Here is an 18,124-nt window from a genome sequence, read left to right as displayed (position 1 = left end):
GTGACACTATGTTAAGAAATTAATCATCAATTTTAATTTATTGTGTGGTTTTTGTGTTTTCAGCTGATTGATCTTAGCATGAACATTTCCGACGATCCCAAGGATCCTTATTTCTTCTCGGTTCTACCTTGGATTATCTTGTATCGTATTATCAAACATGAGGAGGCTGCTTTTAACTGTATGCTTCGCCAGCATATGTCTGTAGGAGATGATGAAGGTTAGTTTACTTCATGTTTTGTTGCCTTCAGTTATACCTTGGTGTTTACGCCATCACATTGACCCTTTCACTTCTCATTTTCAGATGGCTCAGACATTCCCATGCTGCCCTCCTCCCTGATGCTTCTGAACACAGCCCATGAGTATCTTGGCCGTCGCTCTTTGTGCTGCAACTCAGACGGCGCTCTCCTCAAGTTCTATGTAAGTTTCTTGCCCTTAAATATTAACATAAAGCAGCTGTAGACCTGACATATGCTTCTTTTTTAAAGTGACTAAATTAGTTTGTGTGTACCATTTGAACAGAGCTTAATTCTTCTGTTTGGTATAGGTTCAAGTTTTAAAAAAGGAGATTGCAGCCTCTTCCAACAATGACGCTCATCCCTACAAAGAGGAGTTGGAGATGGCCCTGGAACAGTGCCTTTTCTGCCTATACGCCTACCCCAGTAAGAAGAGCAAGGCCCGATACCTTGAGGACCACTCATCTCCACAGGTCTTTTACTCAGATGCTTCTAAAAGTCTCACTGGTCATGTCTAATATATGATTTAGGATATTATTATTTGTTTTATGATCTTAAAGTGGCTGCTTTTGGCAAAGTTGATTTAGTTACATACTACCAACTGATTTATGAGATTGAGCTAAATTTATTATCCACTATTTTATATAATCTAAAACAAAAAGTCAATGTGGCTAAGCTGCTATTTAGATAATAGGCAAAGGGTGTTAAAGAGGCGGTGAAATAGTGAAGAGGTGGTGAAAATGGCTCAGGGCTTTGACTAATTGGTATGATTTCTCACATGTATTGGCAAACATACATAAATAGATGCCAATGACGCAAACATGTGCCATCATTGACCCTCCCAACACAGAGGAAGTCAGATTTATCCAATAATATTGTTTTGTCTGCCTGTAAGGTACGCATGAATTAAAGGGAACAAAAATGGGATTAATTGCTTAATAGCCTGAATTCACGAAGTGAGAAATGTGAACACATTTTAGGGTTTCCGCGAGGTTGTAAAAAGACTAAAGTCTTAAATTTTAAAAATTATCTAAATTTTAGGCCTTAAGTCTCAAATTTGCTGAAGTATTATGTTCTAGGTCTTCTATCATTTTAAACGGGTCCTAATTTTCCTACATCAATGTATACTACATCTAATGCTCATTGCAGCGCTTTGTAACGTTTTTTTTTTTTTTAATTCTGTGGTGTTCTTTCTGTCGCTAGTCCAAATATAATTGGCTTTATTACGACTACAAATGGGACCAAAATGCATCGTATATTGCAGCCATTCTAGACACCAGTCCTATAATGCTAATGAGGAAATCGGCGAATTCTTTCCGGACTATGACATCTGATTTTCTTGTTTTTTGATGTCTTGATATAGGTCTTAAACTTCATTCACATTGGTCTTTAAAAGGGTCTTAAAAAGTCTTAAATTTGATTTGGTTAAACCTGCAGAAACCCTGACCCGGATTTAGGTTAACCACAGTTGTACGCTTCTGTCTCCTCCTTGTGTAAAGCCATTGTCTCCTCTTATACTCTTATAAATCCTTGTATTATAAATGAATCAAAACAAAATCAAACGTAATATTCCCTGACCGGAAAAAAGGTGTAGGCTAAAGCCTAAGCCTATGGGCCCACCCTTAATACTTTAGGAGGCAATACACTAACTCTGCCCAAAATATCAAGGAAACAAAAACATTTAATTCAGAAATTTCTCAGAATTTAACCACTAGAGTGACTCATTACACTAAAGCTTTGTGGTTACAGCCCGTGTTCTCTTGTATTTTTGTAATGCACGTGTCCAGCCACGAGGTGGGTGTCATTCCCACAGTTGTGTGTGTATAAGTGAATTTACTGTAGATGACTGGCATTTTGGCTGTAATTATGCAATATAACTCAGTGCCAGAGGAGAGCCATAGAAGAACTCAATACCACTCATTTTCTCTGGCGCTCTGTGTGGTGCACTCTTAACACAAAGGACACTAATGTTTCCTGGGAAATGAATCTGTGTTTTGCAGGTTGAGTTGCTGTGGTGTGATGCTCTCTTCATGTTCCAGTATTTCAAACCAAAGTCACTGCCTGAGTTTGACAGCTATAAGACAAGCACAGTGTCTGCAGAATTGGCCAATTTGCTGAGGAGGTTTTCTGGCATCGCCCCTACAAGTGACACTCCCATCCTCACCATGGATGAAGTGGCAGCCTACATTGAGGGCATAACAGAAAAGGTCAGTTGGTCGGCCCACCCTGAATGTGAACAACTTCAGTGACTCATACATGCTAAATAATTTAAAATATTTCTCTCTTAATGTTACTCTCCTAACTATGAGAATCATGATCATTAAAGTGCTGAATTTTGATCTCTTTCAGGCCCCATGCCTTCCTGAGGGTAGTGCTCCTGCCCCTCCAATCATTGATGAGATGTACTATCTGTTGGCTGACTACCATTTCAAGAACAAGGAGCAGTCCAAAGCCATCAAGTTCTATATGCATGACATATGCGTGTGTCCCAACAGGTTGCTAATTTCTCTACACTCTAGTGTCATGCTTGTGCACATTAGAAAAACATGTATTTGTGTTATGACTAGCAAGTGAATGTGTAGGTTGTGTCATTTTGTATTTTACAATAATGCATCAAGTTCAGTGACTTGACGAAAAACGTGCATCTTTCCTCAGGTTTGACTCCTGGGCAGGGATGGCTTTGGCTAGGGCCAGTCGTATTCAGGAAAAGCTCAACTCCAATGAGCTGAAAAGTGACATTCCGATATGGAAACACTCCCAGGCAGTGCTTAACTGCTTTAAAAGGGCCCTGGAAATAGACAGCTCTAACCTGTCTCTCTGGATCGAGTATGGTACCATTTCATATGCGCTGCATACATTTGCCTCGCGGCAGCTCAAGCAGTGGCGCAGTGAGCTCCCCCCAGAGGTGGTTAAACAGGTGACTTATCTTTTTGCTCATCTGTATTCACTGATAAGTCTGCTTTATGTCACACTTTCCATGTGTGAGCCAATGCATCTTGTCACTTTTGCTTGTTTCAAATGAATTTGTCGTCCAGTAAATTGATCTGTTGCCTTGAGCTGAAGTGTGTGTGTGTGTGTGTGTGTGTGTGTGTGTGTGTGTGTGTGTGTGTGTGTGTGTGTGTGTGTGTGTGTGTGTGTGTGTGTGTGTGTGTGTGTGTGTGTGTGTGTGTGTGTGTGTGTGTGTGTGTGTGTGTGTGTGTGTGTGTGTGTGTGTGTGTGTGTGTGTGTGTGTGTGTGTGTGTGTGTGTGTGTGTGTGTGTGTGTGTGTGTGTGTGTGTTTTAGATGGAAGAAAGGAGAGACTCTATGTTGGAGACAGCGTCCCTGTGTTTCCAGGGTGCCTCCCGTTGTGAGGGTGACAGTGATGAAGAAGAGTGGCTCATTCACTACATGCTCGGGAAGATAGCAGAGAAACGCAAACAGCCTCCAGCGGAATATCTGCAGCTTTATAAAAAGGTAAACAACGTCAGGTTATAAACTCATGCTATGAAATTCGGTCAATTTCTATTTTTTTATTTATTTTTGTTTATTGTTTAATAATGAGCTTTTGTTGTTGAAGTGTTCATTTACCCTGGAGTCAGATAAAATGTGTCAGAAGTATGTAAACTAAAACCTGTGTTGAAGGATATCTCAAGTTATTTCAACTTCTGTTTTTCAGCATTTTACCACTGTTGTTGGTAGATGTTAAGCAAGTAAAAAACACTCAAAATGAGTTGGAGAGGAAGTTGAAAAGATGGAATTTTTTTCATATTTCCCAATTAAGGCTCTAAGGCAAACATAACTACTAACGAGAAAAAAACAATACTTTTACAAAAATAAAATAAATTGACATGAGAGTCAAAACAAATGGTTGAAATATACCAAAAATACAGCTGTATACAAGTTGACTTTTCTTACTAGTCACAGGAGCGTTCAACAGACTTACGTCCTCTCACCTCTAGCTCTCCAAACAACTGAAACAGCCAGTCTATATAGATCTGAAGTGCGCCCCTAGAATTGGAACATACCAACACAAAATGCGAGTAGACAATAAAAGCTCAAAACAGCCAAAACTAATAAATCTGCTAAGCTAGAAATGTATATAATATTATGTATATGCTCCACAGAAATACCTTGACAGCAAATAAAATAAATGCTCAGAATTCTGGGTCACTTCCGGTTACATCGGAAGTCCTAGCGCTATTTAAACTCGCAGTGCACGGCCAAATTCCCTTTCTCCCTAGTATAGGTTGTTAAATATGTGCACAACAAAGATACAGGATTACTCTGGGGATTTGAGGAATGGCTAGGTTAACATATGATTTGAAACACGTGATTAGTAACAGAATATATTTACACGCTAAACAAACATACAGGCAAACTTTGGATTCAGTTTTTTTAGAGATGAAATAGGTAGCGCATCGCTACCGTGACGGCATCAGTGCGCCCCATCACATCCACCATCCTGATCAATGATCTGACAATTGTAGTAAAAAGACATTTTTATCATCAAATTTTTACCCTAAAGAAAAACTAATCTTACTTACTTCAGTAAGTAATTCAATCGAATGGAGAACAATTAACTAGCCTGATGTTGTCATACTCAGTTTCTAAAGAGAATATGAGTCTGATACTGCTCAATTGGGCTGTGATTATGGGGCATGTTTCAACTGAATCAGGAAAGAAATGCCTCTGCACTCATTTGAATAGACATACAACCAATCAGAGCGGAGTGGAGTATGGATACACATGGAGTATGTAACGTACTGTATGTTTAGCTTATTTGGGTTGCTTTTTACACTTGGTCCTCCAAAGGAGAAACCACAATGACCGCAGGGTTTTCATTGCGCCCCGCCCAGGAAGAACAGCAAAAACATCTTTCCGATCGACAAATGCATTGATCACAGTTCTCTGTTCCTCTTTTAAAATTAATGTACTGCCGATATATTCTATAACAGACGCAATGGCGGAATCTACACATCTAAATTCTCTAGCAGAAGCCAAATTCAACCCAACGTAAATGTTGATCATCTGTCCATCATAGAAACCACAGCTCTGGTTTGAGCATAGTTGCTCCCCAATGAATCAAGTCTTCTTGTCTGTTTCAGGATTGATGTTAAAATTGTATTGCTTGTTTTTAAGGTTTTAAATGGGTTGTCGCCTTCTTATTTATCAGAGCTTTTACATGTCCACAAACCTCAAAGCAGGTCTTCCAATCAGATGCATTCATTTTTTGTGCTTGTTGAGCACTATGGTTGTTGTCGTTTTCAAATGTGCTATATAAATAAAACTGAACTGAACTGAAGTCCAGACCGAACTTCCCGACCTCACATGTTGTGGACGGGGCCGTGTTTGGCTGGCATCCAGGCTGACAATTAATAGAAGGCAGTAAGGTAAGTAGGGACAATTTAATATAGTTGTCATTATGGTAAAAAACAACAACAGGGAAATATTAACTGTAGTGGAAAGTAATTGGAATGAGACATTTTTGTTGCTCTCCCAGGAGTTGTTGTATAATCCGCCTACAGAAACACATTGCTGCCCTTCCACCCTCGCAAGATGTATTTTTTTGAGAGGGAACAATGTATGGAGTTAGTCATCGCTCTGTTGTTCTGATTAGATCAGTGGAGGCAGACGAACCTGTATGAAACTGTGTGATTGAGGGCAGCAGAGGATAAAGGGGGCAATGTGAAAACACTGAACCCTGATGTCAACACACATTGCTGAATCCTAATTGAACTCCCTCCCTTCATTTTACCTGTTAATTTGTATTGCCAGATGTTTGTGTTGGGTTGGTGACTTTCTCCTCTTCATGCTTATAGGCAGCACACTATCTGCATGAAGAAGCTGCCAGGTATCCCCGAAAAATCCATTACCATAATCCTCCTGACCTGGCCATGGAGGCCCTGGAGGTAAACTACCTGTGGGCCAACAGATCAAATTGTTTCTCGTTGTGTTGTGTTACGTAATATAACTATCTCAAAGCATTCACCTTTAAAGAAATTGCGCACATACCTGTGTGGACCAATAAACATCTTTTTCATCTTCTTTCTTCTAGTTGCATTTCCGTCTCAGTGCCACCACCCTAAAACTATTAGAGGGCAATGTGCCTGATCTGGAGCACGAGGTCTTGTTCAGATTGCTGGTTGAGGCAGCTGTTGGTCCATTTGCCAGGGGGGAAGAGAAGAGTATGCCAAGCATGCCTAGGTCACTTGAAAAGTAAGATACAGAAATATAACCCAGTAGGAATTACGAAGAAGAAAAAAAAAACGTTGTTACAGCTAAATTTCCTTCTCAATGTTGTTCTTGATTAATTGCAGGGAGAAACCCACCTCCATGATGGATGGGGACTTTAATTACTCGTCAGTTTGCATAGGGAACGTCCTCGGCTCCTCCCATCCATCAGCTGCCACCCCAGGTCTGACATCCCCTCCTTACGTGGCCACGCCATTTGACCATGATTACGCCAAACGCAAAACACTCCGACGGCAGCAGTGGCAGCAACAGCGGCATGAGGAGCAGCAGGCTGATGGTACAGTCCCAGTCCTAGACACTGTCTCTGGGGTTGGGCTCTTTTGCCCTTTCTGCACTGGGACAGGAAGTCCATTGGGGAGTGCTCAGATTGCTAATCACCATGCTTATTGGCTTTGGTTTTAGTTACAATGATCCCCCATGCTCTGGGTGATTTGGATGTGGTAAAATGGGCAATATGGCTACTGATTATTTGACTAATATGCTATGCCTATCAAATACCAAATATATTTGAAGATTGTGTGTGTGTGTGTGTGTGTGTGTGTGTGTGTGTGTGTGAAATATACTTGTGGGGTCCCGATAGCTTTGTGTGGCTAAAATGCTAGACCCCACAACTTTAAAGGACTGTTTTAGGGTTAGAATTAGGTAAGGGTTAAGGTTAGTCATTTAGTTGTGACGGTAGGGTAAAGGGCTAGGGAATGCAATGTCAATGATGGGTCCCCACAAAGATAGTGCCACAGACCTGTGTGTGTGAATAACATCCTTTTTTTTTCACGGATTTATTGTTGCTTCTATTATTACCTTACCAATCATTTTGCCTCTCCTAATGTGTTACAATTGTTGCTTTGTTGTAACTCCCTTAAGCCTAAAACTTGCTTCACTATGTGTTGGTCAAGCAGTGTGCTTTGCTGATAATGATAACCATGTCTTGGTAACACTGATTACATAATCTTTATTTATATATAGTGACTCCTGGGTACAGCAGAATAAATAACAGACAGAGCTACAACACACCAACAAGCCAGCCACACATAAGCACACATTATACATACATTTATACAAACCGCATCAGCAGCATCTCTAAAAAGTTCAGAATTGTATGTTTAAATTAATGCAGTCCTGGCCATTCTTTCCATGTGATAAAAGTGTGTGACATTTGTTCACCCACCCCATGTGTCATGTTTAGCTTGAATGTGCAAATAACGCAGCCATATTGCCCATGTTGCCAGTTTTGTCACCCTTTCCAGATTCCTTCCTACCTACCTACCTACCTACCTGCCTGCTACCTCTTTGCCTGCTTGCTTTTACCACCTGCTTTGCCATTTATGTGCATGTAGTTCTAATGGGGTGAATGTCTTCACGACTGGACAGAAAGTCAGTTCTTTATCACACTTCACTAAATTGTCTGGTGCATCATGTGGTCACATTTTACTTGACTTTGGTGTGGGCTTCATTTGAGAGACAGTCAAACTCTCCTTATATATCTCAAAATCTTGTGAATAATGTTTGCCACTTTTCAGTAATTGGATATCATTTCCAATTATGTCCAAATAATGTGAAAATGTCAAGTCATGAAGAATGTGAGTGGCCTATTGTTGGAAAGAGTGTAGGGCCTAATTCAGACATGCTTTTATCTAATAATTATCTGTGGGAAAATGCTCCTCTTGTGATGCCCTTTTCATATTCTACACCTTAGAATTATTACTTCTGGATAGTTTTTGCCATTTGCTGTTCTATTCAAACTAAATTAATTGTCTTAACTGCTTCGTTGAAGAGGCAGCTCTATGTTTTATCAATTGAACATATCACAGGCCTGATATTTTAAGTTTAGAAAGGAATATTCTGATCTTCAGAAATACTGAGAGATTCAAAACACTTGCACTGCTCTCATAGATATTTGTGTCTGAATCTGGTTCTACATTTTCAATGGGAGTGGCTTTTAATCTGTTTTCAGTCTAAAGAAGAGTAAATGATTCATTTCTGAGAGAAAATGGCTGATTTCTTTTAAATATAATTTCAGAGATTCAGCTTTTCTTGATTATATTTTAAAACCAGCTCCCCATATCTTCAACAGCCTCACCAGACTTTGACCATGCTTACTGCCTGCCCAGGTCTCCAATGTGGCTGGCTTCCCTGAATGGTACTGCTCTTCAAACCCACCAAACTCTTTAAGAGACTATGTTTTAATCCAAAATGAGGTGCATTCTTTCGAGGGAAGCACTGAATACACAGTTTGCACAAAACTTACAGTACCATAGTAACTTTGCTCCTAACTCGTGACTGTGAATCTCTTGAAAGGTCCCCTGTGTGCATTATTTACTTAAATAGAAAAAGCTTATTGGTCTTCTGATTCAGTTAATTACAGTTCCCTGCCAAATACTTTTTTTGCTTAGGCTGCACAATATGGCAATTAAGAGGAATGCTGGCATTATAGTTCTGGACCACATTAAAAAAAAAAAAAAAGAAGAAAAAAAGCGTCTCTCCTTTATAACATTGTCTCATTAGGGATGCGCTAGCTAATAAGGATTTTTAGTTCATGACCCCCGAAATTATAACAGGGGATGTTTGGCATTTAAAGTACAAGTCGTCAACCAACATCTTAAAAGGGGCCTACACAAAATGCTGTTAAGCCATTACACGTTTTAGATAATTGGTTGTAATTCATACAATACAGTCATCTTAATTATAATCATTTTTTATAAGATGTATGTAAACTCCACTTTTCAGACAGAAACAAAACATATATTTGTATGTGTATTTATCCATAATATGCCCTAAGGCTAAAGTAATTTGTCTTCATCTGGTTCCATGCAACTGGCGGCATGACCCATGATGTCTTTTATTTTGGCAGAGCGCAGTCAGGACAGTGAGGTGGTGATGCTCTCTGACTCCAACTCCACCCAGGATGCCTTCACAGATCCCACCAGCTCACAAGACAGCAGCCACAAACCTGCTTCTGGGAAAGCCAGTTCCTCGTCATCAGAAAGTACAACCCCTGTAAAGGACAGACAGTTTGCATCTGAGGACACAGGTACACACAGACTGAAGTTTTCTCGCTACATTTATATTGTTTTAGCTCACTGTAATTAATCAATTAAATAATTAAATCATATACCAATACGTACAAAAGTATAAAACATGAAGGTGCAGAAAAACATGCAGTCAGATATTGTGTCTTAATGTTTAAAGGTTCCACATTAAGCAAAACAATTCAAGTTCTAAACTCTTTGATTTCAAATCCATTCTACTTAAGCATCACATGGAGAACATTCTGGCATCCAGGCAGAAGAAAAGGTTATCCAGGAAGAAGTAGAAGCTGTGGTTGTGACCCTCCCTGAGGCTTCAGCCCCCAAGCTTTCTGCGGACCCTTGTCCTCATCCTTTGCCGGTTCAAGCCACCCCTCCAAAGGCAGCCCATTCTCTACAGGCTGCTCCTCAAACCCCCGCCAGTGAGGGAAAGAGGAAGCCAGAGCCCCCCGCTGAGGTTATTGAGGTGCCCAAGGTCCTGCCAACCGACCGTGGCGACCAAAGACAAATGTTGGTAGAAATGTGCGTCCGTGCTCTCTTCCTCTGCCTCAGCCGCTTCCCTCAGCACTACAAGAGTCTTTACCGATTGGCCTTCTTCTACACCAACAGCAAGACCCACCAGGTCAGTCAGCCTGTTAATTGATAGCAATAGTCCATTCTTGTTGCATTTTAAAAGCCAAGTCATCCATTAAACCAAAGCCGTACACTTAGTATAATCAGTATCCCCTGTCATTAATGTTTACATTAATTTACAGAAGAAGAGGTCGGCTAAGATTTACCACAATTTTCTCAAAAGTCACAGAACTTTTGCATTAATTATTTTGTTGCCAAGTATATCATAGCTGCGATGGCTATTTGCTTTTGGTTTTTCCTGTGGGTTTGTGAGCTCTGTAGTAATACACGAGGTGCTGAAACAGCCTGTGTTAGCTATAAGGCTCTGTGGGCAGAGGTGCACGTGGGTGGTAGCGCAGTGCTCTCTCAGCCAGTTTGGCACAGTGAGGTTGCGTTAAGCTTTTCTTTGGTGGCATCCTTCTGTCAGCACTCCATTGGTTTGGAGCTTTTTAATTCAGCCTTCATTCCTACTCTAAGTGTGAATTGGGGGTGGAAAGTTCCAAGCTCTTATATTTTTTATGTTTTGTATATATGTATATAATTTCTAATATGCTCATTTGACCTCAGAGTACTACATCTGCAGCAATATGGGTTTTATAACTCCCAGCGGTAGTATCTCCCTAAAAGAAAGCTTACTTTTTAAATTTATATTATTAATAACTACTGAAATTAATAAGTTCAATAAGAATAATTTCCTTGAGGCTCCATTAAATGTAGAATCACTTTTGACAGAGGCTTCCACAGGTGGTAATGTTTCCCTCAGTTGTTGCCACCAGTGGTGTTATCAGCAGAGCTGGATGAAAGCAAAAGCACCCTGCCAGTGACTTGATGACACAATCCGTTTGATATGATGCGGTTGGCACAGGTTGGTGCACTGCGTGCACAACCCGACACATCCAGTGTTAAAATCCTCTGTGCACCTTTTATTCTCATGAAAACTGCTCCACTTACATTGACAGGCCAGCTTTATCCTCATTCCAAAGATGGAAGTAGAGGGAGCCTGTAATTTCGTGATTTAGCCTGATACAATTTATAAAGGATAACATGAAGGGGCGTTAGCTTGCCATCTTTTCAAACAGGGCAGGGCACTGGTGTAGACATTGATTTGTGACTCATCAGGCTGAGAAAAGAGGTCTGCATTTTTCTGTTTGCAAATGAGCATAACTTTCTTCTTTTTTCTGAATGTATTGAATATATTAAATACAGCATACTTCTGTTAATCACTTCTGGTAATCTATTCTGATTGAGGTCTATCCCCTTGGGTTTCTTAATTGGAAATCCCTGTGTATATAAAAAAGTTTGTGTTTTTCAGTTTATTTATTTATTTATTTATTTCCCGCCACAGAACCTACAGTGGGCCCGAGATGTGTTGCTAGGAAGCAGTGTCCCATGGCAACAGCTGAAGCACATGCCAGCACAAGGACTTTTCTGTGAAAGAAACAAGACAAACCTGTTCAATGTAAGTCATTTCACCAAGCCTGCATGTTTTTTCATGTCACCGCACATTGCTTAATAAATTACGGAGGCATCTGTCATCCCTGAATATACATAATAGCAACATAACAAAACTTTTTTTACATGCAGCAGAAGTAACCGAAAATTTCAATTTGCTGACTTGTAGCTAGGGCTGCACATTTAATTGAATTTTAATCACAATCACGATTATTTAATTTTGCGTTACATGATCCATTTCTTCTGTAAAGCCGGGCCTGTGTTGGATCTCTCCTCTACTCTCTCTCCTCCTACTCTCTGCGCAGCCCCGCCACACAGCGGGGCCGCTTCACATTTCTGACATTTCTCCAGTTTTAATTGTTATTAACAAAGCTGTATTTTGTTACGCATGAGAGGCAAACCTGTATTTGTACCAGTGTTTCCGCTGGTAACTCTTCTTTCGCGGCCGCCACTGCAAAAAAAACAGAAGTTATTGAATGCAACTAACTTCAGTTGGTAAAGTAATAGCTTGTGAGACAAAGCTTGATGGACTTACAAGAGATGTGACCCATGGCCAGAATATCATAGTTCATAAAAATGCAGCGCAGTGACGATACAGACATTTCATACATATGACGTGTGTAACTGCGCTGACCCACCGTTTGACCCATGCTGGACCCATTCATAATGAGTCAGCCGTCACTCTGTGAGTACTCTATTGCACTACCTCTCTCTCCCAAGCTCTTTTAAGCAGTTATTGTTAAAAACAAGTGAAGGAGCTTTCCTAGAGATACATTTAAAAAAAGAAATATATATATATATATATATATATATATATATATACACATCCTATGCTATTTATTTCAGATAGCTAATTTTCATTTACATGTTTTGCAACTTTATGTCTTTACAACATACAACTTCAAAATAAGAAGAATGTAGTATAATACGGATGTGAAAGCAGTTATAAATTGCCTATTAATAAATTATGTGATAATATAAGTTGTTTGGTTAAAATCAACAAATAATCATTATCACAATTTTGATCCAAAATAATTGTGATTATCATTTTGGCCATAATTGTGCAGCCCTAGTTGTAACATAAACGAAGTTGGTAATGTTTGTCAAAGTGACTTTCAAGGCAAGTGTTACGTGAAAGAATCGGCTTGGTGAGGAACATTTAGCTCTGACTGAATTAATTAGTGGAAATTCCAACTTGTAATCTAATACATCAATAACTGCACGGCGCCTTTTTTTTATTGGCACATAAAGTCTTATTCCAGAAGCAAAATTGTCACCCGAGTTGAACCAAAATTGCGTGGAAAATATGTTTGCACTAAAGTAATTCACTTCTTGGTCTACCAGTTCTTTTTCAGTTGATTGTCACCTCTGGCATACTATCAACGCACAGATTTATGTCTTATCTAGTGGAAGGTTTGGAATAAAAAAATATTTTGCCTAACATAGAAAATACCAGTTTCACATACACACACAGAAACCTTTTCATACAATTTGGCTATAAATTGCTTATGTGTCGTCTTCTTACTCTAAGGTTTAGCTTTATCATAATACCTAACTGCACAATGGCAGCTATTAAAGTCTCCCAGAGGAAGAACCTGTGGAGCACTGATGTGTTTCCTCATGTATGTGACTAATGACCTGTGTGCTATGAACCAATGATTGGCGTACTATAGCTAGGTTTACCATTTTCACACATATTATTCACATAATTGTACTGGAAGGACTAAAATCAGCCCAAAATTTTGAATAACTAGAAACATGCGCTGCTATAAATGGAGTCACACAGTGGGAAATTGTTGAGTGAACTGCCTCTAAGAATTACAGGGCCTCTGCTGGGTTCCAGTGGAGAAGAGATTACTGTCAGAATCTGTCATTTGTTCTTCATGTCAGTTTGTTTAACTCTTTTCACTTGAAGCAGATATTTTATCTTCTCAATGTGTCCAAACATGTGGCATTCTTGTTGATTTGTTTCCTGTGTGATCTGTTGAAGCCTAAAAGCTCACTTTTTGATTTGTTACAGAGCAGATATTACAAGTAGAATGTGCCATCATTTCAACATAACATATAAGTCACTTGTGGGGGCATGTTTTGGTGTTGCACATTATTTAGGACATAGTTGAATGTGTAGGCTGTAGAATGAAATGATGAATCCAAACGGCTTCTGGTAACAGACTGCAGAAGTGATGTGGGCCAGGTCTAAGCTGGAGGAGAGCTCTCCAGTGCTCTGGCTCCCACTGTCTTCTCACAGAGCCCCTTCTGGAGGCAAACCTGCCACTGTGGCATACCAACTGTTGGAGCTTTACTGTTTCCTCCAAATGAATCTCTCTTTTTCTCTCTCTCGCTCTCGCTCTCGCTCTCGCTCTTGCTCTCTCTCTCTCTCTCTCTCTATATATATATATACATACATACATACATACATACATACATACATACATACATACAAACACAGTATAGGCCATAGTTTGGAACCACCTTCTCATTCAATGCGTTTCCTTTATTTTCATAACTGTTTACATTGTAGATTATCACTGAAGGCATCAAAACTATGAATAAACACACATAAAATTATATACTTAACAAAAAAGTGTGAAATAACTGAAAACATGTCTTATATTCTAGTTTCTTCAAAGTAACTACCTTTGCTTTTTGATTGCACTGCAAACCCTTGGTGTTCTCTCATTGAGCTTCATGAGGCAGTCACCTGAAATGGTTTTTACTTCATAGGTTTGCCTTGTCAGGGTTAATTAGTGGAATTGCTCACCCTATTAATGGCGTCGGGATCATCAGTTGTGTTGTGCAGAATTCAGGTTGATACACAGCCGACAGCCCTATTGGACAACTGTTAGAATTCAGGGAAAAATTGCAAAAACTTTGAATGTGCCTCCAAGTGCAGTTGCCAAAGCCATCAAGCGCTACAACGAAACAGGCTCACATGAGGACCGCCCCAGGAAAAGAAGACCAAGAGTCGCCTCTGCTGCTGAGGATAAGTTCATCTGAGTCACCAGCCTCAGAAACGCAAGTTAACAGCAGCTCAGATTAGAGACTAGGTGAATACCACACAGAGTTGTATTAGCAGACACATCTCTAGAACAACTGTTAAGAGGAGAGTGTGTGAGTCAGGCCTTCATGATCAATAGCAGCTAAGAAACCACTGCTAAGGAGAGGCAATAAGCAGAAGAGATTTGTTTGGGCGAAGAAACACAAGGAATGGTCATTAGTCAGTGGAAATCTCTGCTTTGATCTGATGAGTCAGAGTTTGAGATCTTTGATGCCAACTGCTGTGTCTTTGTGGATGGAGAAAAGGTGACCGGATAGATTCTACATGCCTGGTTCCCACCGGGAAGCATGGAGGAGAAGGTTTGATGGTGTGGGGGTGCTTTGCTGGTGACAATGTTGGAGATTTATTCAAAATTGAAGGCATACTGAACCAGCATGGCTACCACAGCATCCTGCAGCAACATGCAACATCCCATCCAGTTTGCGTTTAGTTGGACCATCATTTATTCTTCGACAGGACAATGACCCCAAACACATCTCCAGGCTGTGTACGGGCTATTTGACCAAGCAGGAGAGTTATGGAGTGCTGCACCTCCACAGTCACCGGACATTTTTTGATATATACACATGATCTAGTAAGACATACATAAAACAATTAGGCAAATCACAAAAAGGCTGTTAATCCTATATCACATTACATCCGACCACATCATGTTTCATGTTCTAAGAAGCCAATCATCCACCTTTAAACAGGACTGAGCCTCTGACATGGAAGATTACTGTGAGAGAAGGTGACTTTCACAAGCATGTTTAAGGCTTAAGCATGGAATGACAAAAAAAAAAAAAAGACAGTAGATAAAACATTTAATTAAAACCTGTGTGTGACAAATTCTGCATATGTCAAAATCGAAGCTTCGTCTAGCTGCTTTGTAGGCCTGCACGGTTCGGGGGGGAAATATGAATAACGATAGAGGCTATAATGTAGAGAAGGGAGAGCACTTTAAAACCTATTTTATACAGTCTGTTTAAAACTCACAGAAGAAAGTAGTAGTGTTTGTGATGCAGTCAGCTTGTAAAATTAAATGAGAATTGAAGTAAGTGTAGCACAGCCACGTGCATGTTAAGAATAAATCTAATGATAAAGGTTCATGCTGACGTAACGCCAGGCAGCTTAGGACTGCTGATGAGTGATCGTGAGGAATCCCTGTGTTTTCACTCTGGCAGGGAGTTCCTCCTCCCCTCCGACCGACACTATATACACACACGCACACACTCACTCACTCTCTTGCTTACACATTCTTCCACCCACTCATACGTTCACTCTCTACCAAGCTCCAGAGAAAATGGAGGTCCTAGTGGCTGCATTTTAGAAAAACATGAATCCTTCCTGGTCTTATACCTTTTTGGAAAACATGGATTGAACCAATACCTATTAAGAGCATTCATGAACGTAAACTTTTTAAGGGTCGTGTTATACTAGCATAGGATAGTCTTCTGGGGAACAGTTACACTTGCATTGCTTGCCACGTTTTTGATGTTTGACTCAAACATTTGTGTGTTCAGCTGTGCAATGTGCTGTAGGTGGAGCTCCGCCCAGGAGAACCTTGTTATTCTTTCTTAGGGGCGGAGTATTGGTCAAATGAATACATTTTACAGACGTTGATATTTCGATTTGCACGTTGAATGGTTAAATCTGGCTGTTGGTGTGTTTCCCATTGCCTTCTCCTTGCTCTGTTTACTTGAGCTTGACTTTTTTCAGCAGCTTTTTCACTCACTTCGCAACAGGAAGCAGGGAAAACAAGGTGTGTTTACTTAGTATGTTTATGGTGGCCAGCTGGAGAGACACGACCAGAGTTGAAAGACAGGAAAGGAAGACGGTAAGGGCTGTTCGTGGAGGAAATACTTTGTGTACACAGCACAATCTTATCTGTTTAAACAGCACTGTTTTTCAGTGTTTCCGTGGTTAATGGGGACTTTGCTCATACAAACTTGTCAAGTTTTTTGGTTCTATTGATGCCATCCTCTTGATGCCTCCCACTGCATTGATGTGGTAGCATTGAGTTCATTTTCAGCCAGGTAATGTTCTCTTGTTCTTTTCCTGTTGCTCTGTCTTCAGGGTGACCACGCTCTACCCCTCCCCCTGGCGCTTATTCGCTCTACTCATCTCCTCTCTCTTTTGCACTCTTTCTGTTTCCTCACTACTCTCTCTCGCTCGAACTCCTCTGTTTGTGTGTGTATTGTGTGGGTGTGTAGAGGGCGGGAGTTTCTCTGCTTGCTTCCGATTGGCTGGCAAAGGCCTACAAGGATTGGCTGTACGCTGTGTATAGTACGAGAGAAGGAAAGGGAGGGGAAGAACTCCAGCAGTCTGGGGTCAGGGGAGGGCGGAGATAGAGTGCGTGGGTGTTGTTGTTTTGAGATGGCAGGGTTTGAAAGCAGGAGAGGAATGAGTCGGCTTGTCTGTCAGTGACATACTGAGCTTATGGGCACTGACTCCAGCGTTGTTTCTCCTCCTGCCAAGGCAGCTGCTATTCTCCTCTTCTTCTGTTCCTGCTCTGCCGTGTGCAGCTGTGCTTCCCTCTCTCCATCAGCTCTCGCTGCCCTAGCACCCAAATACAGCCCACCCCTTGCTCTCTGAGCGTGAGCCTCTTTCAGGGTGGAGGTGCTGCTGGGGCTGCTACCGCCAGCAGGAGACTGTCCAAGAGAATACTAACACATGCGCTGTGGAGTAGCTTTCATTGGTGATGGTGAGTCGCTTTATCATCTTTCTCTCTGACTTGTTCAAAATTCTGAGAGTTTGTGTTATACTTAGTGTGGTCTTTTTAAATCAGTGCCACTCTTGTTGAATGGTACAGAACTGCAAAAGATTAGGTCCTAATTGTTCAGATGTCTGCATTTAAGATGTAACAATGTTGGGAAGAATGGAGTACGATGAAAATTACACCACCTACCTGCCAAATGCTGGTAGACTTAGTAGGTAACTGGCCATCTTCAAGTCTCAAAATATCTTCAATCTAAAGTTGTATTTTAGGTTTGAAATAGTAATATTGTCACAGTAAGCTGCACTAGTGACTGCTAATTGCTACAAGAGACATTAACACTGAGATTGTGCAACTTCCCTGAGGCCTAGTAAGTGGTACCATGGGTCATAATTTGTGCATGTACCTTTCTTTTCACTAATGGCATGTAAAGACATGAGTAGATGAAGTTGATTAGAATGCAGATTGAGGCTTTTCCTCCAAATGTTGTTCAGCAGGCAGCCAGCATTCTGTTTTGGCTCAGGCTTTTACACAAGGAAGTAGAGGGACTGTCAGTGCCTTGTCCCTGTTGGTCGTCCTTTTTTGTCATGCTGCATAAGTATTGCTTTGTTTTGCTGTTTTTAATACATCATTGACAAACTAGGATTACTTAATTTGATGTTTCTTATAGTTCTCCTCATTGTCAACCAAACAGAAACCATTTTAAAACAGAAAATGATCTAAGGAAAGATCAGATTCCATTTGTACAAAAGGATTCTCTGGTCATGCAGTTATCTCTTGTTTGTTATGCATCTTAATCCGTCTGATTTTTGTGTGATG

General features: G+C 40.5%; 1 protein-coding gene across 5 annotated transcripts in view; it reads left to right on the top strand.

Moving 5' to 3' along the window:
- The window catches only part of cabin1 (calcineurin binding protein 1), a 39,487-nt gene that overhangs the window by 6,277 nt on the left and 15,086 nt on the right, over window positions 1-18,124 (top strand). For 2 of the 5 annotated variants that reach the window (XM_034871316.1, XM_034871315.1), the window contains exons 18-31: window positions 64-217; window positions 302-417; window positions 545-706; window positions 2,234-2,440; window positions 2,583-2,728; window positions 2,889-3,150; window positions 3,517-3,687; window positions 6,033-6,122; window positions 6,269-6,429; window positions 6,531-6,742; window positions 8,537-8,602; window positions 9,314-9,493; window positions 9,716-10,110; window positions 11,446-11,559. In XM_034871316.1, coding sequence (XP_034727207.1) covers window positions 64-217; window positions 302-417; window positions 545-706; window positions 2,234-2,440; window positions 2,583-2,728; window positions 2,889-3,150; window positions 3,517-3,687; window positions 6,033-6,122; window positions 6,269-6,429; window positions 6,531-6,742; window positions 8,537-8,602; window positions 9,314-9,493; window positions 9,716-10,110; window positions 11,446-11,559 — 2,436 coding nt within the window. The remainder of the gene's footprint in view (window positions 1-63; window positions 218-301; window positions 418-544; window positions 707-2,233; window positions 2,441-2,582; window positions 2,729-2,888; window positions 3,151-3,516; window positions 3,688-6,032; window positions 6,123-6,268; window positions 6,430-6,530; window positions 6,743-8,536; window positions 8,603-9,313; window positions 9,494-9,715; window positions 10,111-11,445; window positions 11,560-18,124) is intronic. The other 3 variants (XM_034871319.1, XM_034871320.1, XM_034871318.1) reach the window with 3 other exon arrangements.

This window comes from Etheostoma cragini, chromosome 5 (genome assembly GCF_013103735.1).
Source record: "Etheostoma cragini isolate CJK2018 chromosome 5, CSU_Ecrag_1.0, whole genome shotgun sequence".
Lineage (NCBI taxonomy): Eukaryota > Metazoa > Chordata > Actinopteri > Perciformes > Percidae > Etheostoma > Etheostoma cragini.
The sequence above is the reverse complement of the archived record's forward strand: the minus strand, read 5'-3'. Positions and strand labels throughout refer to the sequence as shown.